Genomic DNA, 24,373 nt, shown 5'->3' on the forward strand with positions numbered 1-24,373 from the left:
TTAATCTAATGATGGAAAATATGATGGAACAGAGGGTGAAAGAAAATACTAGATATAGAGGAGATGATGAACCGCTAGACTGGATTTGGTGTTAACAGAGAAGTGTACCTATGTGGGGATATACAATATAAATGTCCATTGGGAAGAGTGATCATGTGGTTATGGAAATGCAGATGGCAATAACACAGCGAAGGAGAGATGAGACATACAGGAGTGGTAGATTGAATTATAGAAAGATGGACACAGAAAATTTGAAAAATTATTTCAGAACATTAGATTGGGAGATGTTACAAATCAGAGAAGTGCAAAAAAATATGAGATTTTTATGAAATATTATAAAGAAGGAGTTATGAAATTTGTACCAAAGTATAAACCGAGAGGAAGGAAGAAAGGATTGGTTTAATGCAACTTGTGTTAAGGCTAAAGAAAAGAGAGATGTGGCTTGGAAAAGATGGAAAAAGAGCAGGAATATACTAAATAAGGAGAATTATAGAGTGGCGAGAAATGAGTATGTGAGGGTAAGGAGGGAGGAAGAAAGAAAATTTGAAAAAGATATTGTAGACAAGAGTAAGGAACATCCAAAATTGTTTTACAGGTTCATAAATGGTAAACTTAAAAGAGAGAGTCCATTGAAAGATTAAAAGGAGAGCAAGGGATAGTAGATGACCCTAAGAATATAGCGGAATTGCTAAATAATAGGTTTCAACAAGTATTTACTAAAGAAACAATGTTTGTAAAGCCTCAGAATGTAGAAGGAAATGTGCACATGGATGACATTAAGATACCTAAAAGGAGTTATATAAAATGTTGGAGGAACTTAAAGATGATAAAGCGATGGGACCAGATGAAGTTTCAGGAAAATTATTGAAGGAATGTAGAGAAGAATTGATTGATCCATTATATGATATTATAAGGTGCTCATTAGAAACAGGGAAGTACCAGTAGAGTGGAAAGAGCTGAAGTGGTGCCCATTTATAAGGGAGGCAGTAAGGAAGAGCCTCTTAACTATAGACCTGTGTCTCTAACAAGTGTGGTCGGTAAGATTTGTGAGAGGGTGATAAAGAAATATTGGATACGGTTCCTGGAGGATCATAAGTTATTATCGGATCATCAATTTGGCTTTAGGAAAGGGAGGTCATGTGTAACAAATCTACTGAGCTTTTATTCAAGAGTGGTTGACAAAATACAAGAGAGAGGATGGATGGACTGTGTATATTTGGATTTAAAAAAGCTTTTGACAAGGTACCTCACATGAGACTGCTATGGAAATTAGAGATTTATGGAGGACTGAAGGGAAAAGTGTTAAAGTGGATGGAAAACTACTTGAGATGGAGGGAGATGAGAACGGTAATAAGGGATGCAAAGTCGGACTGGTTGGTGGTGGAGAGTGGAGTCCCACAAGGTTCAGTGCTGGCACCAATACTTTTCCTTGTCTATATTAATGATATGCCAGAGGAGTAAACAGTTATATTAATTTGTTTGCGGATGATGCGAAATTGTGTAGGTGTGTGAAGAGTGAAGAAGATTGTGAAATTTTACAGGCAGATCTGGATAGGATTTGGGAGTGGAGCAAGAGGTGGGAGATGGAATTTAATCTGAGCAAAAGTCATGTGATGGAGATGGGGAAGAGTGGAAGACGGCCAAGAGGGTCATATAAGATGGGTGAAGGAGTAGTGTTGAAAAAGGTGGAAAAGGAAAAGGATTTGGGAGTGATAATACAAGACCATGGGCAGTTTGAGGCTCATATTGACAAGATGTTTGGAGAAACATATAATTTGATTAGAAATATTGGATTAGCCTTTCATTATATGGATAAAGATATGATGAAGAAATTAATTAGTACTGTAATTAGACCAAGATTGGAATATGCTGGGGTGGTTTGGTCCCCTTATAAAAAGAAGCATATAAGGAAGTTGGAGAGATTGCAGAGAATGGCAACAAAAATGGTTCCAGAATTGGCAGAAATGACCTATGAGGAGAGATTAAAAGAAATGAATTTGCTTACCTTGGAACAAAGAAGAGAAAGAGGAGATTTAATACAGGTTTATAAACTGTTGAACGGTTTGGATGAAGTGGATAATGAGCAAATGATGTTGAGAGAGGAAAATTTAAATAGAACTACGAGATCGCATAGTAAAAAGATAGCCAAGGAATATGCTTGAAGGATGTGAAGAAATATAGTTTCCCACAAAGATGTGTGGAGGTGTGGAATAGTCTGAGTGAGGAGGTGGTGTCAGCGAGGAGTGTGCATAGTTTTAAAGGAAAGTTGGATGTGTGTAGATATGGAGACGGGGCCACACCAGTATGATACCCAGGCCCTGTAAAATTACAACTAGGTGAATACACACACACACACACACACACACACACACACACACACACACACACTAGGACATTGCATTACCAAGGATTACAGGAAATCCTAGTGCACAAGGAGGATATTGGAAGATTATTAGATGAGTTGGATGTTAGAAAAGCAATGGCGCCAGATGGTGTATCAGGCTGGGTGTTAGAAGAATGTAAAAAGCAACTACTGAATCCAATTTGGGAAGTAATTATATGCTCAATAAATGAAGGGAAAGTTCCACTAGAATGGAAGAGAGCCAATGTAATACTGATGTTTAAAGGAGAAAAGGCAAATGAACCACTAAACGAAAGACCAGTGTCACTAACAAGTGTTTTGGGGAAGTTGTGTGAAATAATTATCAGAGAAAAATGGGTTAAATATCTAGAAGAGGAACAAGTCATATTTAACAGACAATTTGGATTCTGGACAGGGCAGTCATGTGTATCAAACTTATTAAGCTTTTACTCGAGAGTTATTGCAGGACTGAAAAACAAAGACAGATGGGTGGAAACAGAATATAAAACAAGGCTTTTGATATAGTCCCTCATGGAAGACTACTTTGGAAACAAGAGAACATAGGAGGACTACGAAGAACTTTACTAGAATGGAGAAGAGATTGTTTGAAGGATAGGGAGATGAGAACTGTGATCAGAGATACATACTCATCATGGGGTAAAGTAACAAGCGGAGTGCCACAAGGGTCAGTATTAGCCCCCATTATGTTTCAAATTTATGTAAACGACATTCACATTGGGGTAAACAGTTATATTGATTTATTTGCTGATGATGCAAAGCTGCTAAGAGTTATCAAAACCAGGGAGGACTGTCTGCTGTTACAGGAAGATATAAACAAAATCTATGAGTGGAGTAAGAAGTGGAAATTGGAATTTAATGCCAAGAAATGTCACATAATGTAGCTAGGAAAGAGCAAAAGAAGACCTGTATAGAACTATTTGATGGGAGAGGAACAAATAATGAAGACTAAAGAAGAAAAAGATGTGGGAGGAAAATCTGAAGCCCAAAAAACACATAAGCAAGATAATTGGATCATCAATACAATTAGGTAAATACACACACACACACACACACACACACACACACACACACACACACACACACACACACACACACACACACACACACACACAAGATTCATGTAAAGAAGATCAGGATGATGAGAAAATTGAAGAGACCAATAAGGAGAAAGACTAGGAGTAACAAGGAGATGGACAAAAACACTTTGTCACACACACACACACACACACACACACACACACACACACACAAAAAAACACACACACAAACACACACACACACACACACACACACATGGAGAAACATTAACAAGGTATTTTTGAAAACATATAACATGCTTCAAAATATTGGTCTTGCATTCCACTACCTAGATGAAGAAATGATGAAGAAGATACTGTGCACTTTAATAAGACCCCAGTTAGAATATGCAGCTTGCGTCTGGTCACCGCATATGAAGAAAAATGTGAAGAAGGTGGAAAGGGTACAGAGGCTGGCAACAAGGATGGTACCAGGACTCAGGGAGTTAGACTATGAGGAAAGACTGAGGAAACTGGGGCTGACCACATTAGAAGAGAGAAGAACAAGGGGAGACATGATAACTATGTATAAATTGGTGGACAAGATTGACATATTGGACAGAGAGTTAATAAAGGTGACCACAAGTAACCATCTCCGAGGACATGGAAAAAAACTAATAAAAGACATCCGTCTAAATGACGTGAGAAAGTACAGTTTCCTGCATCGTAGTATTGATAAGAGGAATAAACTAAGCAGTGATGTCATTGATGCAGTGTTTGTCAATCAGATGAAAGAGAGATATGACAGGAGTGGACAAGGAGACAGGACACAGAGAGCTTAGCTCGGGCCCTATAATACACAAATAGGTAAATACAAATAGGTAAATACAAATAAACACACACACACACACACACACACACACACACACACACACACACACACACACACACACACACACACACACACACACACACACACACACACAATACACAAACTTAAAAGGAAGCACATTGAGATGGATGAAGAATTACTTAAGGGGGAGAGAAATAAGGACGATAGTTAAAGATATGAAGTCCAAGTGGAGAACAGTAGACAGCGGAGTTACAGGGTCAGTATTGGCACCAATACTTTTTCTCGTATATATAAATGACATGCCAGAGGAGTGAACAGCTACATAAATCTGTTTGGGACGATGCGAAACTGTGCAGAGTCATTAAACAAAAAGAGGATTGTGAAATACTACAGGAAGACTTAAACAAGATCTGGAAATGGAGCAAAAAATGGGAGATGGAATTCAATGTGGACAAAAGCCATGTCATGGAAATGGGAAAAGTGAAAGACGACCAGTGGGAATCTATAAGATGGGAGATGGAGTAGAACTAGAAAAGTAAAAAGGAAAAGGACTTGGGAGTGACAATGGAAGAAAATAATCAACTGGTTAGCCATATTGATAGAATTTTCAGAGAGACGTATAATTTGCTAAGGAATATTGGAGTAGCATTTCACTATATGGACAAGGAAATGATGAAGAAATTGATAAGTACTAAAATAAGACCTAGATTGGAATATGCAGGAGTTGTGTGGACTCTATAAAAAGAAACACATAAGAAAATTAGAGACTACAAAAATGGCTACAAGAATGGTTCCAGAATTTAAAGGGATGGCATATGAGGAAAGACTAAAGGCAATGGATCTACCAACCTTGGAGCAGAGAAGAGAGAGGGATCTGATACAAGTTTATAAATTGATTAACGGAATGGATGAAGTGGATAATGAGAAACTGATCCTGAGAGAAGAATATGACTTTAGAAGCACAAGATCGCATAGTAAGAAACTAAGGAAGGACGATGTCTGAGAGATGTTAAAAATTTAATTTCCGCAAAGATGTGTTGAGACTTGGAACAGTTTGAGTGAGGAAGTGGCATCAGCAAAGAGTGTACATAGTTTTAAAGAAAAATTGGATAAGTGTAGATATGGAGACGGGACCACACGAGCATAAAGCCCAGGCCCTGTAAAACTACAACTAGGTAAATACAACTAGGTAAATACACACACACACACACACACACACACACACACACACACACACACACACACACACACACACACACACACACACACACACACACACTAAACAAAGCTTTATATTAACTTTAGGTATACTGCATACATACACATGCAGAGAAATCATTGCTACTATTTTTACTGTATCTTTTCTTACAGGTGGTGTGCTGTTCTCCTTAGAAGAAGGTGCAAGCTTTTGGAATCAAGCACTGACTTGGCGTGTATTTTTTGGTGCTATGATGTCTGCTTTTACATTGAACTTGGTGCTGTCTGCTTACAATGGGGTTCCTGGTAAGATATGTTGGGTCAAGTGTGCTTGAATAGCCAGTAGGGAAGCTGAGATTAATTCTGCTACTTCAGGATATTGTTAAAAAGATGATGATAGTGATAAAAACAGTTTGGATAACATTATGATGATAGTGATAAAAGCAGTTTGGATAACATTATGATGATAGTGATAAAAGCAGTTTGGATAACATTATGATACATTATAGTATGATTAGAGTCAATATTTGTAAAGGTGAAGTTACTCAGAATTTACTATATGCAAAATAACTACAGATGTGGTGGTGCTACAGTTAAGTTTACAGTGTGAATGTGATGAAATTATTCTATTAGTGAATGCCACAATGTGCTGACATCAGTAAGTACTGGCAGCAGGCAAGAGGAAGTAAAGCAGAGATATTTGAATTCACTGTCATGTTTGAAGAACCTTGAATCTATTTTATTTCTTTCCAGGTAAACTGACCTACAATGGACTCCTAAATTTTGGAAAGTTTGAGGATTTGACTTATGAGATATGGGAGTTCATTCCCTTCCTGCTGATGGGAGTGATGGGTGGACTTTTAGGTGCCCTCTATAACTTTATCAACTTTAAACTGACACAATTAAGAATGAGGTAAGTGTATTGGTGGAAATTAAAAGCTGCAGAAGATGAGGGAGAATGTAGGATCTTGTCATGGATGGGATAGACCTAATAGAAAGGGAAGACAATCTGATATGGAGGGATAAAATTGATTGTTATAACATAACATAAATGATAGGATAACAAAGGGCCACCAGGGCCCATCTAGGTTATCCTGTATCTGTCGCACAGCGACCTCGTCATCAGTACTTAAAGATACACTTACAAGTACACAATACATTATATACTAATTCTAAATATTTGGCCCATTAACAGGGGTAAGTCCTGCAGCGAAATCCTCTACAATTTGTGGTCCCCATACATGGGGATCATGTCTTGTTTAACTATAGTAAATTTCTTATAAAAACTATCATGCAGTGCTATACATAATTATAAATCTAATAAATTTAAGTGCTTATCTAATCTGTTTTAAACATTGTCAAACTAGTGCTATTTACAACCATCTCTGGCAATGCATTCCAGAAGTCTACCACTCTATGACTAAAGAAATATTTTCTTATATCTAACCTGCAGCCTTGCTTTCTAATCTTCCTGCCATGATTTCTAGTCCTATTTCCTCCTCTAAGGTAAAGAAAGATCTCACATCTATGTAGTTTGTATCTGAGAACATTTTAAATAACTCTATCATATCCCCTCTTATACATCTCCTCTCAAATGAAAACATGTTTAATTCCTTTAATCTATCTCTATACTCCAGGCGCTTTAATGCTGGTATCATCCTAGTTGCTCTTCTCTGAACTGCTTCTAACATGTTGATATCCTGCCTATAGTGGGGTGACCAGGCCTGTATGCAATACTCTAAATGGGGCCTAACATAGGAATTATATAAGCTACGCACCACTTCCTTACTTTTATAACTAACATTTCTATTTATAAAACCCAGGATCCTATTTGCCCTATTTCTTGCTTCTAAACATTGCTTTGAAAATTTCATAGTCCTGTCTATCACTACTCCTAAATCCTTTCCTTCCTCTACTGCCTCTAGCCAACATCCCTCCATCTCATAGTTAAAGTTTGTGTTGTCTTTACCTAAATGCATAACCTGACACTTTTAGAATTAAACTCCATCTGCCACCTGTCTGCCCATGCTATCAGCCTGTCCAGGTCTCGTTGTATTCTGTAATTGTCCTTTTCACCCTGTACTGCACATGCTATCTTAGTATCATCTGCAAACTTTGATACTTTGCTACTAATTCCTATATCTAAATCGTTAATGTACACCAAGAAAAGAAGAGGTCCTAGCACTGATCCTTGGGGTACCCCACTAACCACTTCCTTCCACTCAGACATTGCCCCATTTAATACTACTCTCTGTTTCCTATCAGAAAGCCATTCACTAATCCAATCAACTAACCTACCCCTATCCCATGTAGTCTCAATTTGTACACTAGCCTCCTATGCGGTACCTTATCAAACGCCTTGCTAAAATCTAGATATATAACATCTATGCTATTTCCATCATCTAACTCCTTGGTAATATATTCTAAGATATCGAGCAAATTTGTAAGACAGGACCTCCCTGATCTAAAGCCATGTTGGGTATCTCTAATTAATCTATTCTCATTTAAATGCTCCCAAATACTACCCTTAATGATTTTCTCTAGTATCTTACATACTATACTAGTTAAACTGATCGGTCTATAATTATTCGCATCATCCTTCCTACCTTTTTAAATATTGGAGTAACATTAGCTAACTTCCAGTCCTGAGGTATCTCAGCAAACCTAAGTGATCTTTCAAAGATTAACTTAAGTGCTTCAGAAATACTGTCTACACCCTCCCTAAGTACTCTGGCATGTAGCTCATCAGGACCACTAGCTTTCCTATCGTCTAGTTCAAGAATAAATTTCCTAATAATTCCCGGTTTTATATCAATATTTTCTAAAGCTCTTAAACTACTGTCGCACTGTTTGTAACAGGATTTCCTATTCTTTCCTAGTAAATACTGAAGAAAATTGTTCATTCAATAATTCTACTATGTCTTCATTTTGATCCACTACTACACCATCTTTTCTGAGTGGTCCAATCCTATCCTTATTTCTTTTATCACTGACCTTGTAATAACTATATAATTTTTGGGATCTTTACTCCCAGCTCTAGCTAGTTTTATCTCTGCCTGCCTTTTACTTTTTTATAACCTTACTCAAATCATCTCTGACCTGTCTGTACCTAATCAAATCTACATCTTCCCACTTTTCTGCAACTCTCTGTATGCCCTCTTCTTCTCTCTGATCTGGCTACCTATCTCATGAGTCCACCATAATGGCTTCCTGTTTCTCTGCCTTATATCTTTGTAAGGGATACACTGCATCACTATACCCTTTACTACAACCTTAAAAATATCCCACATCTCCTGTGCAGTTTTATTTCCAAAACTATCTTCCCAGTTTACCTCTCCTAATAACTGACGAACCTACCATAATTGCCTTTCTGATAGTTTGGGACTCTAGTCTTATTCACTATATTATCCCTACTGGAATTAATGATAAATCTAATTATATGATGGTCACTGTTTGCTAAAGTCTCTCCTACCTCAACTTCCTTTAAACAATGCTCAATATTTGTTAGTACTATGTCTAAAACCTTCCTCCCCCTAGTAGGTTTATCTACCATCTGCACTAAATAGTTATCCTGAAAACTTTCCATAAACTTATTTTCACTAGCATCTCCTACCATCCTCTCCCAGTTTACTGACTTAAGATTAAAATCCCTAAGATAATTGTCTGACTAGTACACCCCTATTTATCTCATCTACCATAAGGTTGTCTACATCTGCTGACTGGTTAGGTGGCCTATAAAAAGCTCCTACTCTAATAACCTTACTTTTGTTTACTCTAACATCCAGCCATAAGGACTCTACTCTGTTATCTACCTTAATACCATTAACCTGACTGGAAATGAAGGATTTTTTTTACATAAATAACTACTCCTCCACCTATCCTACCAATTCTCTGGTGTAAATACATAATGTATCCATCTACTTCATATTCTTTCCTATTTTCCTAAACTTTTCCTCATTTACCCATGCCTCTGTGACACATACAACATCTAAGTCCTCCTCAACTATATAACTAGATAACTCGTCCTTCTTGTTCCTAAGACTCCTGGCATTTACATAAAAACATTTAAGTCCTGCTACCTTCCTAGATGCTGTCTCCTTATTTGGAATCCTAATCTTATTCTCTCCTATTTGCACCTGGAAATCTTTCCTAATCTTTTCACTATCTCTGTTTATCCTATCTAATTTATGTCTAGCATCTTTCTTCTGGAATGCATTTGCTACCTCACCCCTACACTCCATCCCAACTCCCTCCAGACATCCACTCAGCACATCCACACCCTTCCTACTCAGATGCACACCATCCCTAGCATACAAATCCTTCGCCCATAGAACCTATCCCATACATCCACAAAGCTGACACCCACATCCTTACACATCCCTTTTACCCGATCATTCACACCAATGGCTCTAGACAACCATTCCCTGCTAACATACACACGAGGCAAGATTCCTGACACTACACACCTCCTACCACTCTCCCTTATCTTGCCTAACATTTCCCGAAATCTTGCCACTAACTCCTCCGACCCACCTGCTCTGACATCGTTCCCACCTACGTGCAAAACTACTACACCCTCCTCTCCATCCCCCAACCTCTTCTGCACCTCCTCACTCACTGCCTTCACACCTGCACCAGGCATACACACGTTCGTCCTCCTATCCCTGTCTTTCCCACAGAAAGTGCTATCTAAATACCTAACCTGAGAGTCACCCACCACACACACCTGAGGTGTGCTAGGCACAACCATCCTCCTCCTCCTCTACCCCTTCTTTCTCCTTTCACTCACCACAACCACCTCATTCACTCCACTCTCACTCTCCCCTCCCTCCAACAAACCGAACCTATTTTCACACTCAACAGGTTTAGTCCTATCCTCCCTAACTATCTCCGCTTTCCTTCCCCTCGCAACCTGCCATCTCTGCCTATCCTGACTACTATCTTTCCCAGTCTGGCTGCCTGCTCCCTCTTCCCACTCTGCTCTTCCCGACAGAGGGCAAGCCACCCTGTCGCCCTCAGAAGGTCCAACCTTCGGCCTAACACTGATCTCCTGCCTAATTTTTTCCACTGCCTCCCAAGCCTCTTAACCTCCTCCTTCAATTCAAAGATGAGAACTTGTTCGCACTTTTCCCTCACTTAGCTTTCTGATTTCCTCTGATTCTCGGTGCTCAAGAGAAAGAACTAAATTCTCGCTCTTGAGCCTACACACCATACACTCAGAAAAGTCAACGACCTTCCTGTCGTGCCCACACATCTCACACACAACAAACTCTCCCAATCCCACCTCAATTTGAATAGAGAAAGAAGCAAGGATAGAAAGGCACAATTTGTCATCTTATTAGAGAAAACCTTTGGAGTGATTAAGTCAAATGTTTAGATGGTTAAAGAGAAATTATATTAAAGACTGGTGCTTGGACAGAAAAGGGGCTAAGTGGTGATGGATAGAGAAAAGTGGAAGTGAAGGGATTATGAATAGACATTGATTGAGTGATGATGTGTGAAATTAATGTAGTGATCTAATGGAATAAGAATTGGCACTAAGACTTCCATGAAACTGACAGATACATCACACGACCATGGCAAAAAGTGGCCGAGGCTGTGTTGGTAGCAAGCACGACAGCCAGTGTTGCGTTCCTCATGATCTACGGCTTGCATGACTGCCGGAAGATAGAAGATGAGACCAGCAGGAGTGACCATTACCCTATACAAGTGAGAGAGAGAGAGAGAGAGAGAGAGAGAGAGAGAGAGAGAGAGAGAGAGAGAGAGAGAGAGAGAGAGAGAGAGAGAGAGAGATTATTGGTCATTAATGTACTATTGAAGGCTTATTAAAAAGTAGTTACTAATTTAATTTTGTGGTCTTCAAGTAGAGTAGTTTCAGAGGTTTCATTTTCTATGTTTTTTTAAGTGATCATGTACCATATAAAAAGAAGTTGTACAAAAGCTTTATATATATTATTTTTTTCAAAGTCAGCTTTCAAGTTATAACACTTACTGTCTTCACCAGATGTTCTGCAATGATGGTGAAGAAAGTGCTGTTGCTGCTATTTGGTTCCAGACACCAGAGAAGAGTGTGCGCTCCCTCTTCCATGATCCTTCCAGTAAGTTGAGGAGAATGGCACAATGTTTCCTTCAGATCATTGTCATAGTTTGGAGCTTGAAAATAGAGAAATTATGTTCTCTTAACTGCTCATCTCTCTCTTGTTCCTTTGGTTCTATGTCTTTTTCTATTTACAGAATCATTTGAATGGGTCACCCTCAGTGTTTTCTTTGGTTGCTACTTCCTCCTAGCCTGTTGGACGTATGGCCTAGGTATTCCATCTGGCCTCTTCATCCCCACTTTGCTGTGTGGGGCTGCCTGGGGCCGCCTAACTGGCAAGCTGATGACACTCCTCTTTCCTGGACAGGTTAGTTAATATGACCTCCTAAGGCTCATTCATATTGTGGGTTTGATTGTTTGATCATAAATAAGTTAATTTATGTTAATTTATAATGCTTTCTGGGCATGGAACGATAAAAAATGTGTGTTTTGCATTCTCTTAATATCATAATTCTGGCACACACACACACACACACACACACACACACACACACACACACACACACACACACACACACACACACACACACACACACACACACACACACACACACACACACACACACACACACACACACCCTTTGTGATTTTTGGGTTGAAGGAAAAGAAAAATCCAATAAATTCGTGACTGAAGGAAATGGGTTTGCCAACCTTACAAGATAGAAGAGAATGAAGGGACCTAATAACAATGTACAAGATAGTCAATGGCATTGAAAAGATAGACAAAGAAGACCTGGTGCTGTTGACAGAAGAAGATGGAAAGACAAGAGGACATGTAAAGAAGATCAAGATTAGGCAGTGTGTAAAGGATATTGGAAAATAGTTTTCCACACAGAACGGTGGAGAAGTGGAATGCATTGAATAATGTTGTTACAGAACATAATGTGCATAACTTTAAGGAAAAATTAGATAAATGGAGACAGGACGCTATGACCCCTCTTGAACGCTGTACAATACAACTAGGTAAACACACACACACACACACACACACACACACACACACACACACACACACACACACACACACACACACACACACACACACACACACACACACACACACACACACACTCCGTGGAGAGCGGACGTGCCTCCTGCGCAGAGCGGCATCTAAATAACACTCCACGCTAAGCAATGTGCTTGAGTGAGAATAGTTATTGCTATTGAGGGGCGACCAGAGCGAGTGAACGAGTGTACAGAGTGAACGTAGCCTGGTGGCGTGTACATGGGAGTGATCGGAGGTGAGAACCTCCACACTCCAAACGACAGAGCGGGAACCCACAAAGGCCAGCCATAGCAGCCGCCAACGCATCCAACCACACACGTAACTACCAGGCCTGGCCCCCAGTGACCACACACCCACATGTTCCCAGGAAAAGTAAGAAAAAATGGATAGACCGGTAAGAAATAAATTACCAAATTCAAAATATGTTGATGAGGCCCAGGGAGCAAAGCCGAAAGTGGCCAGTCAAAGCATGAGTCCATCTTCAACAGGGCAACATTGCAAGGTAGATTGGTAATGTTGGAGAAGAGATTTGAGGAGTTGGTGAAGGAATTAAAAGTTCAGAGGAGTGAGGAGGAGCAGGATAGAGAATTCCAAGGCTTTGAAGGAAAGAGTTAAGAGACTGGAGGAAAATGAAAACGATTGGTGGATGAGAATGCACACTTGAGAGTGGAGGTTGAAAAATACAAGAGACGGTTGGAGGAGAAAATGGAGAGAGTAGTAAAGGAGAAAGATGACTTTAAGGAAATGATTAGTGAGCAGAATGAAAGGTTTGAAAGGAATGGGAACTGAAGAAAACACAATGGACTGAGTCGAGGGAAGCAGAGATGGTTGGATTACAAGAAATAATTAAAGATCAGTTGAAGGAAGACAAAAAGAAAGGTCCAAGGAACTGGTTAATGTAATGAAGAATAAGGAAACATTGATAAGGAAATAGCAGAAAAGAAGAAGAGTGTGTTAATATTTGGGATGAAAGAACAAAATATAACATATAAGCCTAAGAGAATTAAGGAAGAATTAAAACGGTAAGAGATCTGTTCAAAAATCTAAATGATGATGAAAAAAGACCTACAAGAAGAAGTGGAAGAGATCCATAGACTGGGTCCGTATAAGGAGGAGTGAACAGACCGATTAAAGTAGTACTGAAGTCACAACAATCTGCGGAGGATATCCTATATAGAACATCAAAGTTAAGAGAGATAGAAGGTTGTAAAGAGGTGTTTGTGAGAAAGAATAGAAATGAGGAAGAGAGAGAAGATATAAGGAATTGGTGGAAGAGGCGAGAAGAAAAAATGATGAGCGGTCTAAGGAGGAAAGAAAAGTTTTTTTGGAGAGTTATAGGAGAGAGTCAGAAAGTGGTATGTGGAAAGAAGGAATACGGAGGAACCCCTAGAGGGAGCAGTGGGTGGACCGTAATGTATACTAATATAGATGGGATACTGTCAAGTAGATTGGAATTGCAAGACTATATGATGGTGGAGAAGCCTGATATAGTGTGTTTGACTGAGACAAAATTGCATGAAAAACAAAGATAAATTTGGATAATAAATATAATATATGGAGAAAGGATAGAGAGTAAAGGTGGAGGAGGAGTTATGATTATGACGAAGAAAGAAATAAATGTGGATAAGGTTTGGTATGGGAAGAACAATGCAGAAGTGATAAGCATAAGGATAAAAAGTGATGGAAAAGAATTAATAATCATGGTGACCTATGTACCTCCTAAAACAAATTCTTGGACATTAAGGAATACGACAATATGATCAAGGATACTTTACAGAGTTTGGAAAGTGTATTATCTGGAAAAGAAAGGTGATACTAGTAGGAGATTTTAATTGTAAGGAGGTGGATTGGGAAAATCTAGTAAGTGGTGTTGGAGAGGAAGCATGGGAGAGAGATTTCTTAATCTAATGATGGAAAATATGATGGAACAGAGGGTGAAGGAAAATACTAGATATAGAGGAGATGATGAACCGGCTAGACTGGATTTGGTGTTAACAAGAGAAGTGTACCTATGTGGAGATATACAATACAAATGTCCTTTGGGAAAGAGTGATCATGTGGTTATGGAAATGCAGATAGCAACAACACAGCGAAGGAAGGACGAGACATACAGGAGTGGTAGATTGAATTATAGAAAGATGGACACAGAAAGTTTGAAAAATTATTTCAGAAAATTAGATTGGGAGGAGATGTTACAAATCAGAGAAGTGCAAAAGAAATATGAGATTTTTATGAAATATTATAAAGAAGGAGTTATGAAATTTGTACCAAAGTATAAACCGAGAGAGGAAGGAAGAAAGGATTGGTTTAATGCAACTTGTGTTAAGGCTAAGGAAAAGAGAGATGTGGCTTGGAAAAGATGGAAAAAGAGCAGGAATATACTAAATAAGGAGAATTATAGAGTGGCAAGAAATGAGTATGTGAGGGTAAGGAGGAGGAAGAAAGAAAATTTGAAAAAGATATTGTAGACAAGAGTAAGGAACATCCAAAATTGTTTTACAGGTTCATAAATGGTAAACTTAAAAAGAGAGAGTCCATTGAAAGATTAAAAGGAGAGCAAGGGATAGTAGATGACCCTAAGAATATAGCGGAATTGCTAAATAATAGGTTTCAGCAAGTATTTACTAAAGAAACAATGTTTGTAAAGCCTCAGAATGTACAAGGAAATGTGCACATGGATGACATTAAGATACCTAAAAGGAGTTATATAAAATGTTGGAGGAACTTAAAGATGATAAAGCGATGGGACCAGATGAAGTTTCAGGAAAATTATTGAAGGAGTGTAGAGAAGAATTGATTGATCCATTATATGATATTATAAGGTGCTCATTAGAAACAGGGAAGTACCAGTAGAGTGGAAGAGAGCTGAAGTGGTGCCCATTTATAAGGGAGGCAGTAAGGAAGAGCCTCTTAACTATAGACCTGTGTCTCTAACAAGTGTGGTCGGTAAGATTTGTGAGAGGGTGATAAAGAAATATTGGATACGGTTCCTGGAGGATCATAAGTTATTATCGGATCATCAATTTGGCTTCAGGAAAGGGAGGTCATGTGTAACAAATCTACTGAGCTTTTATTCAAGAGTGGTTGACAAAATACAAGAGAGAGAGGATGGATGGACTGTGTATATTTGGATTTAAAGAAAGCTTTTGACAAGGTACCTCACATGAGACTGTTATGGAAATTAGAGATTTATGGAGGACTGAAAGGAAAAGTGTTAAAGTGGATGGAAAACTACTTGAGATGGAGGGAGATGAGAACGGTAATAAGGGATGCAAAGTCGGACTGGTTGGTGGTGGAGAGTGGAGTCCCACAAGGCTCAGTGCTGGCACCAATACTTTTCCTTGTATATATTAATGACATGCCAGAGGGAGTAAACAGTTATATTAATTTGTTTGCGGATGATGCGAAGTTGTGTAGGTGTGTGAAGAGTGAAGAAGATTGTGAAATTTTACAGGCAGATCTGGATAAGATTTGGGAGTGGAGCAAGAGGTGGCAAATGGAATTTAATCTGAGCAAAAGTCATGTGATGGAGATGGGAAGAGTGGAAGACGGCCAAGAGGGTCATATAAGATGGGTGAAGAAGTAGTGTTGAAAAAGGTGGAAAAGGAAAAGGATTTGGGAGTGATAATACAAGACCATGGGCAGTTTGAGGCTCATATTGATAAGATGTTTGGAGAAACGTATAATTTGATAAAAATATTGGATTAGCCTTCCATTATATGGATAAAGATATGATGAAGAAATTAATTAGTATGGTAATTAGACCAAGATTGGAATATGCTGGAGTGGTTTGGTCCCCTTATAAAAAGAAGCATATAAGGAAGTTGGAGAGATTGCAGAGAATGGCAACAAAAATGGTTCCGGAATTGGCAGAAATGACCTATGAGGAGAGATTAAAAGAAATGAATTTGCTTACCTTGGAACAAAGAAGAGAAAGAGGAGATTTAATACAGGTTTATAAACTGTTGAATGGACTGGATGAAGTGGATAATGAGCAAATGATGTTGAGAGAGGAAAACTTAAATAGAACTACAAGATCGCATAGTAAAAAGATAGCCAAGGAATATGCTTGAAGGATGTGAAAAATATAGTTTCCCACAAAGATGTGTGGAGGTGTGGAATGGTTTGAGTGAGGAGGTGGTGTCAGCAAGGAGTGTGCATAGTTTTAAAGGAAAGTTGGATGTGTGTAGATATGGAGACAGGGCCACACGAGTATGATACCCAGGCCCTGTAAAATTACAACTAGGTGAATACAACTAGGTGAATACACACACACACACACACACACACACACACACACACACACACACACACACACACACACACACACACACACACACACACACACACACACACACACACACGGCCTGGTAGCTCAGTGGTTAGAGCGCTGGCTTCACAAGCCAGAGGACCGGGGTTCGATTCCCCGGCTGGGTGGAGATATTTGGGTGTGTCTCCTTTGACGTAGCCCTGTTCACCTAGCAGTGAGTAGGTACAGGATGTAAATCGAGAAGTTGTGACCTTGTTGTTCCGGTGTGTGGTGTGTGCCTGGTCTCAGGCCTATCCGAAGATCGGAAACAATGAGCTCTGAGCTCGTTCCGTAGGGTAACGTCTGGCTGTCTCGTCAGAGACTGCAGCAGATCAAATAGTGAACACACACACACACACACACACACACACACACACACACACACACACACACACACACACACACACACACACACACACACACACACACACACACACACACACACACACACACACACACACACACACACACACACACACACACACACACACACACACACACACACACACACACACACACACACACACACAATGAGTGATTCATGAGGCAAACATCTGCTTCAGTGCAGCAGAAATAAAAAAAAGAAATAAAAAAAAATTTCTATATAATTTTATAATCTTTCGTTGATGCATAATGACCAGTGTTGCTGAGCAAATTTAGTATTGATTACAAGCCAGAAATTGATGTTTCCTTAAAGAAAAGCATAACATATATAACAATCAATATTTCATTAAACAAATGGTATAGGTAATGATGTCCTATTCTTTTATTGCAGAGTTGGTTGGATGAGGGGAAGTATGCACTTGTAGGAGCCGGTGCCATGCTTGGCGGTGTTGTACGCATGACCATCAGCCTGACAGTCATTTTGATGGAGTGTGTTGGAAATATCACCTTTGGTCTGCCTCTTATGATTGTTTTGATGGTAGCCAAATGGGTAGGAGACTTCTTCAATGAGGTAGGTGATTGAAGAGTAAGGCTTCTTAATAACCTTCCCTTGTCAGCCTGTGAATTGTTTTAAAATTTAGATGGAAGTAAGTATTTGTTAGTGTATATATGCTTACATAATACATCTAAAATTATCAAAGCTTTGGTAGTGAGAAGAAAAGTGCCTTGGTTTTCATGGATAGAAAGTTGGAGATAAGTGTTTAATGTTTTTTTTTTTTGTGTATTATCTCTTGTTTTTATTTGCAGGGATTGTATGACATACACATCCAGATGCAAGGGGTTCCTATTATGGCATGGGATGCTCCCCCTCTCTCTAATAACATATATGCTAGTGAGGTGAGTTTTAGCAGTCATATTTGGGATAAACGTTCAAAAGAATCTGCATAAATATGAGATTACATTATCAAGGTCTTATCCATGTCTGTATACTGACAAGTTTCTTAAGAATTTTAAGAAGGATGGTTATCAAACCTGTTTTTACCTACTTCATGCATCCTACTTACCCATGCTTCCTCTTGCTTATCATAATATCAAGCATCTTCTATCATGCTCTAGGAGATTTTATCTATATCATTAACCATTGTAATTAATAATGAAAACAGTATTTTGAGATGGAATGACATAATTAAATAAATTGGTCATCACATATAGATCATGCAATGTTCTATGAAGCCTCCACCAAGTTTTTCCTTCTTACAGGTGCTAACTTAGTGTAACCCCTTGTGTGGATTCTGAATCAACTTCAGTGTCCAGTGACTCTAATTTGGATTTTAAGTATGGTTTAAGATAAATCGGATAAATCCTGTATAGTATAACTTTCATAGACAAAGCAGACAGATAGATAAGTTGGTGGGGAAAGCTCACAAATTATTGGGCTTTTTTCTAAGTTGAATAGTATCTAAAGTAATTTTTCTAACACTACGTCCTTTTTTACAGGTTCTGAATCGTCCAGTTACAACCTTACATACTGTGGAGAAGGTTAGCAGGATTGTTGAAATCCTGAAATCCTGCACATATAATGGTTTCCCTGTTGTTGATTCAATTCCTACAGAAGAGGAGGCAGGAAACTTCAAATCATATGGAACCTTGCGGGGTCTGATACTTCGCTCTCAGCTGACTGTGCTGCTGAAACATAAAGTGAGTGATAAACTTTGCCATGGAGTGTAATGAGTTGGGTGTAAAAGAAATGCAACAGAATAAGAGATGGTTAGAGGTGAGGGATAGTATTATTAGTAATTGTGATCATGATGATAGTAAGGATATTAACGATATTATTAACATAACCAATCTTCATTCCAAACAGATATTCAATGAGAATACTCATGTATGGGAAAACAGCAAGGTTGACATCCGCCTGTTCCGCCTGTCTTACCCACGCTACTTCACACTCCAAGAAGTGGACCTTACTGAAGAGGATCTAGAATGCACTATTGACCTTAGACCATTTCACAATCCCTCCCCATATTCTGTAGTATCCTGCACTCCCCTGCCACGCATGTTCAATCTCTTCCGTGCCTTAGGGTTACGCCATCTGGTGGTGGTGAACGACTCCAGAGAGGTCGTGGGGATGGTGACCCGGAAAGATTTAGTCAAGTATAGAGTATGGAAACATAGGGGCCAGATGGGGCTAGAAGAGTTAGTTATATATGATAATGTTGCCTAGTGTGTGTGTGTGTGTGTGTGTGTGGGTGCGTGCATGCATGCACGCACATGCCTACATGTGTGCATGCACACATTCTCTCTCTCTCTCTCTCTCTCTCTCTCTCTCTCTCTCTCTCTCTCTCTCTCTCTCTCTCTCTCTCTCTCTCTCTCTCTCTCTCTCTCTCTCTCTCTCTCTCTCTGCAAAATTATAACATTATAGTATTCACAAGCAGACATAGATGAGCCTTTCTGTTGTTTTCCTAGATAGTAATGTGATGGCCAGTCATTATGAATGAGAATGTAGCTGGATGTTATTTTGACTAAGCAGCCTCTGCTGTGAAAAATGGGAAGTATCAATGCTCTATGGCTAAGCTATTATTCTTGTGCATTGAACTAGATATTCCTTTAAGATGATTTTTTTTATAATGATTATGCCACTACCACTACTGCTATACTACTACTACTATTATTACTATTGTCATATGCTATCACTGGACCATTACTACTTAAAATTTATCTCTCCAAGTTCCAAGTATGAAAGTTGTGTTGTCTCTGTATTTTTTATTTTTCTATAATTTTTAGGGAGATCATGAAGGAAGAACGAACTAAAAGTGTTAGTATTAATAATAATAATAATAATAATAATAATAATAATAATAATAATAATAATAATAAAGGGGAAGGGATACACGAGGGGTGGATGAGTAGTTTGCTTCCTGACTAGTTTCGCTTACAGCTTCTTCGAGGAATTAATGACTCGCTGGTCAACCTGCACAGTATGTATAGGAACCTGGAGGATCACAGATGGTCTGGGAAGTGCTGATTGCTCCCTAGGTCACACATCCCATCTTCTGCCTGAATCATTCATTGCTGGTTGCTTTGCAGTGACCCTTGCCCACACAATGTTGCCTGTTTTCTTGTTTATGTTCTCTTTGTTCAGGATAATGTATATAGATTTCCATGCCTTCCTGTGTAGTTTGGAGAGATTCACCTGCATCATCTTTACTCCACTCCACTTCAGCAGATGTCCTTTTTCATCTACGTGATTTACCAACTCACTGCTTATCCTGTGGTATCTGATTTCAGCCTTGTGCTCCCTCAACTATGTCGCTAGTCCTTCACTCGTCTCCCCATTGTATTTCTTATTACATCTGCTGCACAGAATCTCTTATACTGAGCTGCTTGATGTTGTTGCTGTGTTCACAACAGTTGTCCAAATTACTAAATAATTCTAACATTCACATAGTACCAAATCAGGCAGCAATATCAAGGACCTCGCAGGCAACAAAGTGAAGAAAACTGAACACCCAAGTAGCTTAATATATGACATTCCTTGCAGCAGATGTAATAAGAAATACTAAAGGGAGTAAAAGCAGAGGACTGGCGACATGGTTGAGGGAGCACAAGGCTGACATCAGACACCACAGGATATGCAGCGTGTTGGCAAATCATTTAGATAAATAAAGGAGATCTGCTGAAGTGGAGTGGAGCAAAGGTGATGCAGATGAATCTCTCCAAACAACACAGGAAGGCATGGGAATCTATATACGTTACTCTGGACAAAGAGAACATAAACAAGAGAAAAGGCGACATTGTGTGGACAGAGGTCGCCACATACACAAGGTTGCGGCAAAGCTAGCAGCATTGGGCAGTTGAGGCAGGACGGCATGTGTCGCCTGGAGATCAATCAGACTGTGATCCTCCAGGTTACTTAACATAGTGTGCAGGTTGGCCAGTGAGTCATTAATTCCTCTGAAGAAGCTGTTAGCAAATCTAGTCAGAAAGTAAAGTACTCATTCACAGCCTCTGTATCCCTTCCCCAATTTCCCACACATTGTCACAATGTTCTTACAATAATAATAATAATAATAATAATAATAATAATAATAATAATAATAATATTGATGGAAATATGATCATATATTTTATATATCAATGGTTGAAAGCATTTTATGAGATAAGAAGTAATACTATTCTACTATTTGTAGAAGATAATTATTTTTTATAATAATTATCCTGATATATTATAGTGTGTGTGTGTATGTGTGTGTGTGTGTGTGTGTGTGTGTGTGTGTGTGTGTGTGTGTGTGTGTGTGAGAGAGAGAGAGAGAGAGAGAGAGAGAGAGAGAGAGAGAGAGAGAGAGAGAGAGAGAGAGAGAGAGAGAACCTTTCACTAACCAAATGATAGGTTGTACTCAGTTGAGTTTTAAAGGCAAGGGAAATGTGGAACATTTGTATTAGTAATAATGTATTCTCTCCTGTCAATGCTAGATCATTTATTGTAAGTGTTGGAGAGACTGCTGCTCGACTGTCCTGGTCAATGCACTGATGTAAGTGAAGGCTGGAATGGCCAGGCACGTAAGGAGCCTTTGAGAATGATGACAGTTTGATTAGTGATGAAGTGTAAAGTATTTTAAATCTATCTTGTTACAGGTGTCAGCTGGCAAAACATGTGCATATTATTTTGTGTTGCCTTTTTTTTGCATCTTGTGTATGTGAGCCATCTGATCTGCTCACATTTCCTCAGGGATGTTCACCTTTATTTGTTACCTGTGGGATTTTTTGATGACTACAGCTGTTGAATAGAGTTAGAGATGAGGCATGTAACTGCTCTTCCTCTGAAGTATTTTATTCCTTCATCATAAACTTATAGTACATAAATGTATGTAATATGTGCATTTGTTAAAGACATATCCAAGTATTGAGAAGTCGCATGTTACAATTTCTTGGCTTTCTGAGATTTGTCCAGGCTTTTGAATTGATCTCCAGTTTCTTTTAAATCTCGCCATATTTTCTGTAATTTACAAATTGACATTTACAAGTTTCCATGTCTTCTCTTTTATCTTGTCTTGATCCATGCATGTCTGGTGTGAGTATATCAGTATTGATGTTGAGTCCATCCACCAAGTACACGACACACCTTAGGAATCCATTCCTCAGACAGTTTTCCTGTGGTTCATTTAGTATGTAATAGAGTGAGAGTTATGAGTTGATGAAAATTAGCACAAAGCAATTTATTATATGAGTTGCCACAGAAATGTATTTTAGTATAGTGACATGTCTCCTAGTGATTAAAGTTGGTATATTTTTTTATAGACTTAGTGGCTGATGTGTTTTCTTCTTGATATCAGTAATGAAACCAAATGCATCATTGATACTCAGAGAGAGAGAGAGAGAGAGAGAGAGAGAGAGAGAGAGAGAGAGAGAGAGAGAGAGAGAGAGAGAGAATGTTGATGATGTACCATATTTTGGTTTTTCTACTACTTTGAAAAAACAGTAAGTGCCAGTGAATGGGTGATACGTCTGATAGATCCAATTAGCATGGAATATTAATGGAACATTAGTTGAATCATTGTGACCATTCTGTCTGGTAGGAGTAGAAGGCTAGCCATTCTGTTCTATATGTATGTCAGGTGTGAGAGACTAACAGTTCTGTATGTGTGTGTGTGTGTGTGTGTGTGTGTGTGTGTGTGTGTATTTGTGGGTAAACAAGTGTTGCAAAAAGACATTTAAAGGTTGTTAATACAATCATCATCTCTGATGAAGGTTGTTCTGTAATATTTTGTGGAATGTGACAAACATGAGACATTTCTACAATGTAAAGAGATCTGTGAGTGCAGTATTTGCTGTGCTAAGGATGGGCAACCTTTGCACACACATTAGTATTGGGTCTTTCTTTCTGCATTATTTTATCCATAATTTATGTAGAAATAATATATGATATTGACCGTGCTTTCAGTATGTTCCTGATTTTTTTATGTCATAGCTGTGCATCGCCAATATAACAAATTCTGTTGGTCGGTATTTGACTGTGTGCATATCTTGATTATTGCTAAGATTTGGTTCCTTTATAATATTTTCTTCAGAGCATTACTATTTACTACTGTATATATCTATAGAAACCTGAAAGTAGAAGCTCATTTCTTGCACGAGTTATAGAAACCTGAAAGTAGAAGCTCATTTGTTGCATGAGTTTATCTTTCAGGTTGTCAGGTTATTTTGTAAAGATCTGTGGAAATCTCTTTTCACTCATGAAAATAGTATTTTACTTTTATACATGCATTGCTACTTTAAGGAACTATCACTGTGATAAGTTTGCTGGGTAAATATTCCAGGTGTGTGGCTGGTCTCTTTGTGAAGATGTGATAAATGTAGCACTGAGATAAATAGCTGAATATATTAAGCTGACAGTTGTGTCCTCTTTAGTGGTGGTGTGGGTGAAGGCCAGCTGGGGGGAGGGAAGAAAATAGAGAATATCTTTCAAATCCTTGACATCAAGCCCTTATTGAAAAGAGGAAGAAAAAAGATGAAAAATTTGAATGTAGTCAAGAATTTTTCACTCATAATGCTTCAGTGAGATATTTTTATAATTTCTAGTTATCACTTTTTATTAGAACTGTTGGTTGTTAATCTAAAAATAAGTTTTGATAAAGTATATTATACAATAAATATCTATAAGTGGCCAGTAATTTGTTTTGACTCATCACCTTACACTATTGCAAAGATATTGACTAAGTACATAGTTTGTGGCTATAGATTTTTATTCCTCTCAGAACATGAATATTGAATTCCTATAGAAGCCTATTTTCATTATAGTTTGGTTACAAATTACAGACACACGCACACACACACACACACTTTTACATCTATTGTCACATATTCTGTCTATCTCCCTGCTGTTCATCTCTTTACTATTCCTTCTTTTCTCTTATGGGAAAGACAATCTGCCTACCCTTTTCCCTACCCTTGCCTCTTTCTCCCTTGAGCATGAAAAAAAAAAAAAAAAAAAAAATATATATATATATATATATATATATATATATATATATATATATATATATATATATATATATATATATATATATATATATATATATATATATATATATATATATATATATATATATATATATATATATATATATG

The 24,373-nt window shown here is 38.4% G+C and overlaps 1 protein-coding gene across 1 annotated transcript; it reads left to right on the plus strand.

Moving 5' to 3' along the window:
• Nucleotides 1–5,623: 5,623 nt before the first annotated feature.
• LOC123516042 (H(+)/Cl(-) exchange transporter 7-like) lies at nt 5,624–23,912 on the plus strand (the record flags this gene model as incomplete). Its single annotated transcript, XM_045275049.1, is given in 9 exon segments — nt 5,624–5,755; nt 6,203–6,362; nt 11,011–11,158; nt 11,454–11,547; nt 11,684–11,853; nt 17,637–17,816; nt 18,053–18,142; nt 18,743–18,943; nt 19,110–23,912. Coding segments are annotated over 9 exon segments (1,535 nt in total), but the record flags the coding sequence as incomplete, so codon positions are not given.
• Between the last annotated feature and the right edge of the window lie 461 nt (nt 23,913–24,373).

The sequence above is a fragment of the Portunus trituberculatus genome, chromosome 40 (genome assembly GCF_017591435.1).
Source record: "Portunus trituberculatus isolate SZX2019 chromosome 40, ASM1759143v1, whole genome shotgun sequence".
Lineage (NCBI taxonomy): Eukaryota > Metazoa > Arthropoda > Malacostraca > Decapoda > Portunidae > Portunus > Portunus trituberculatus.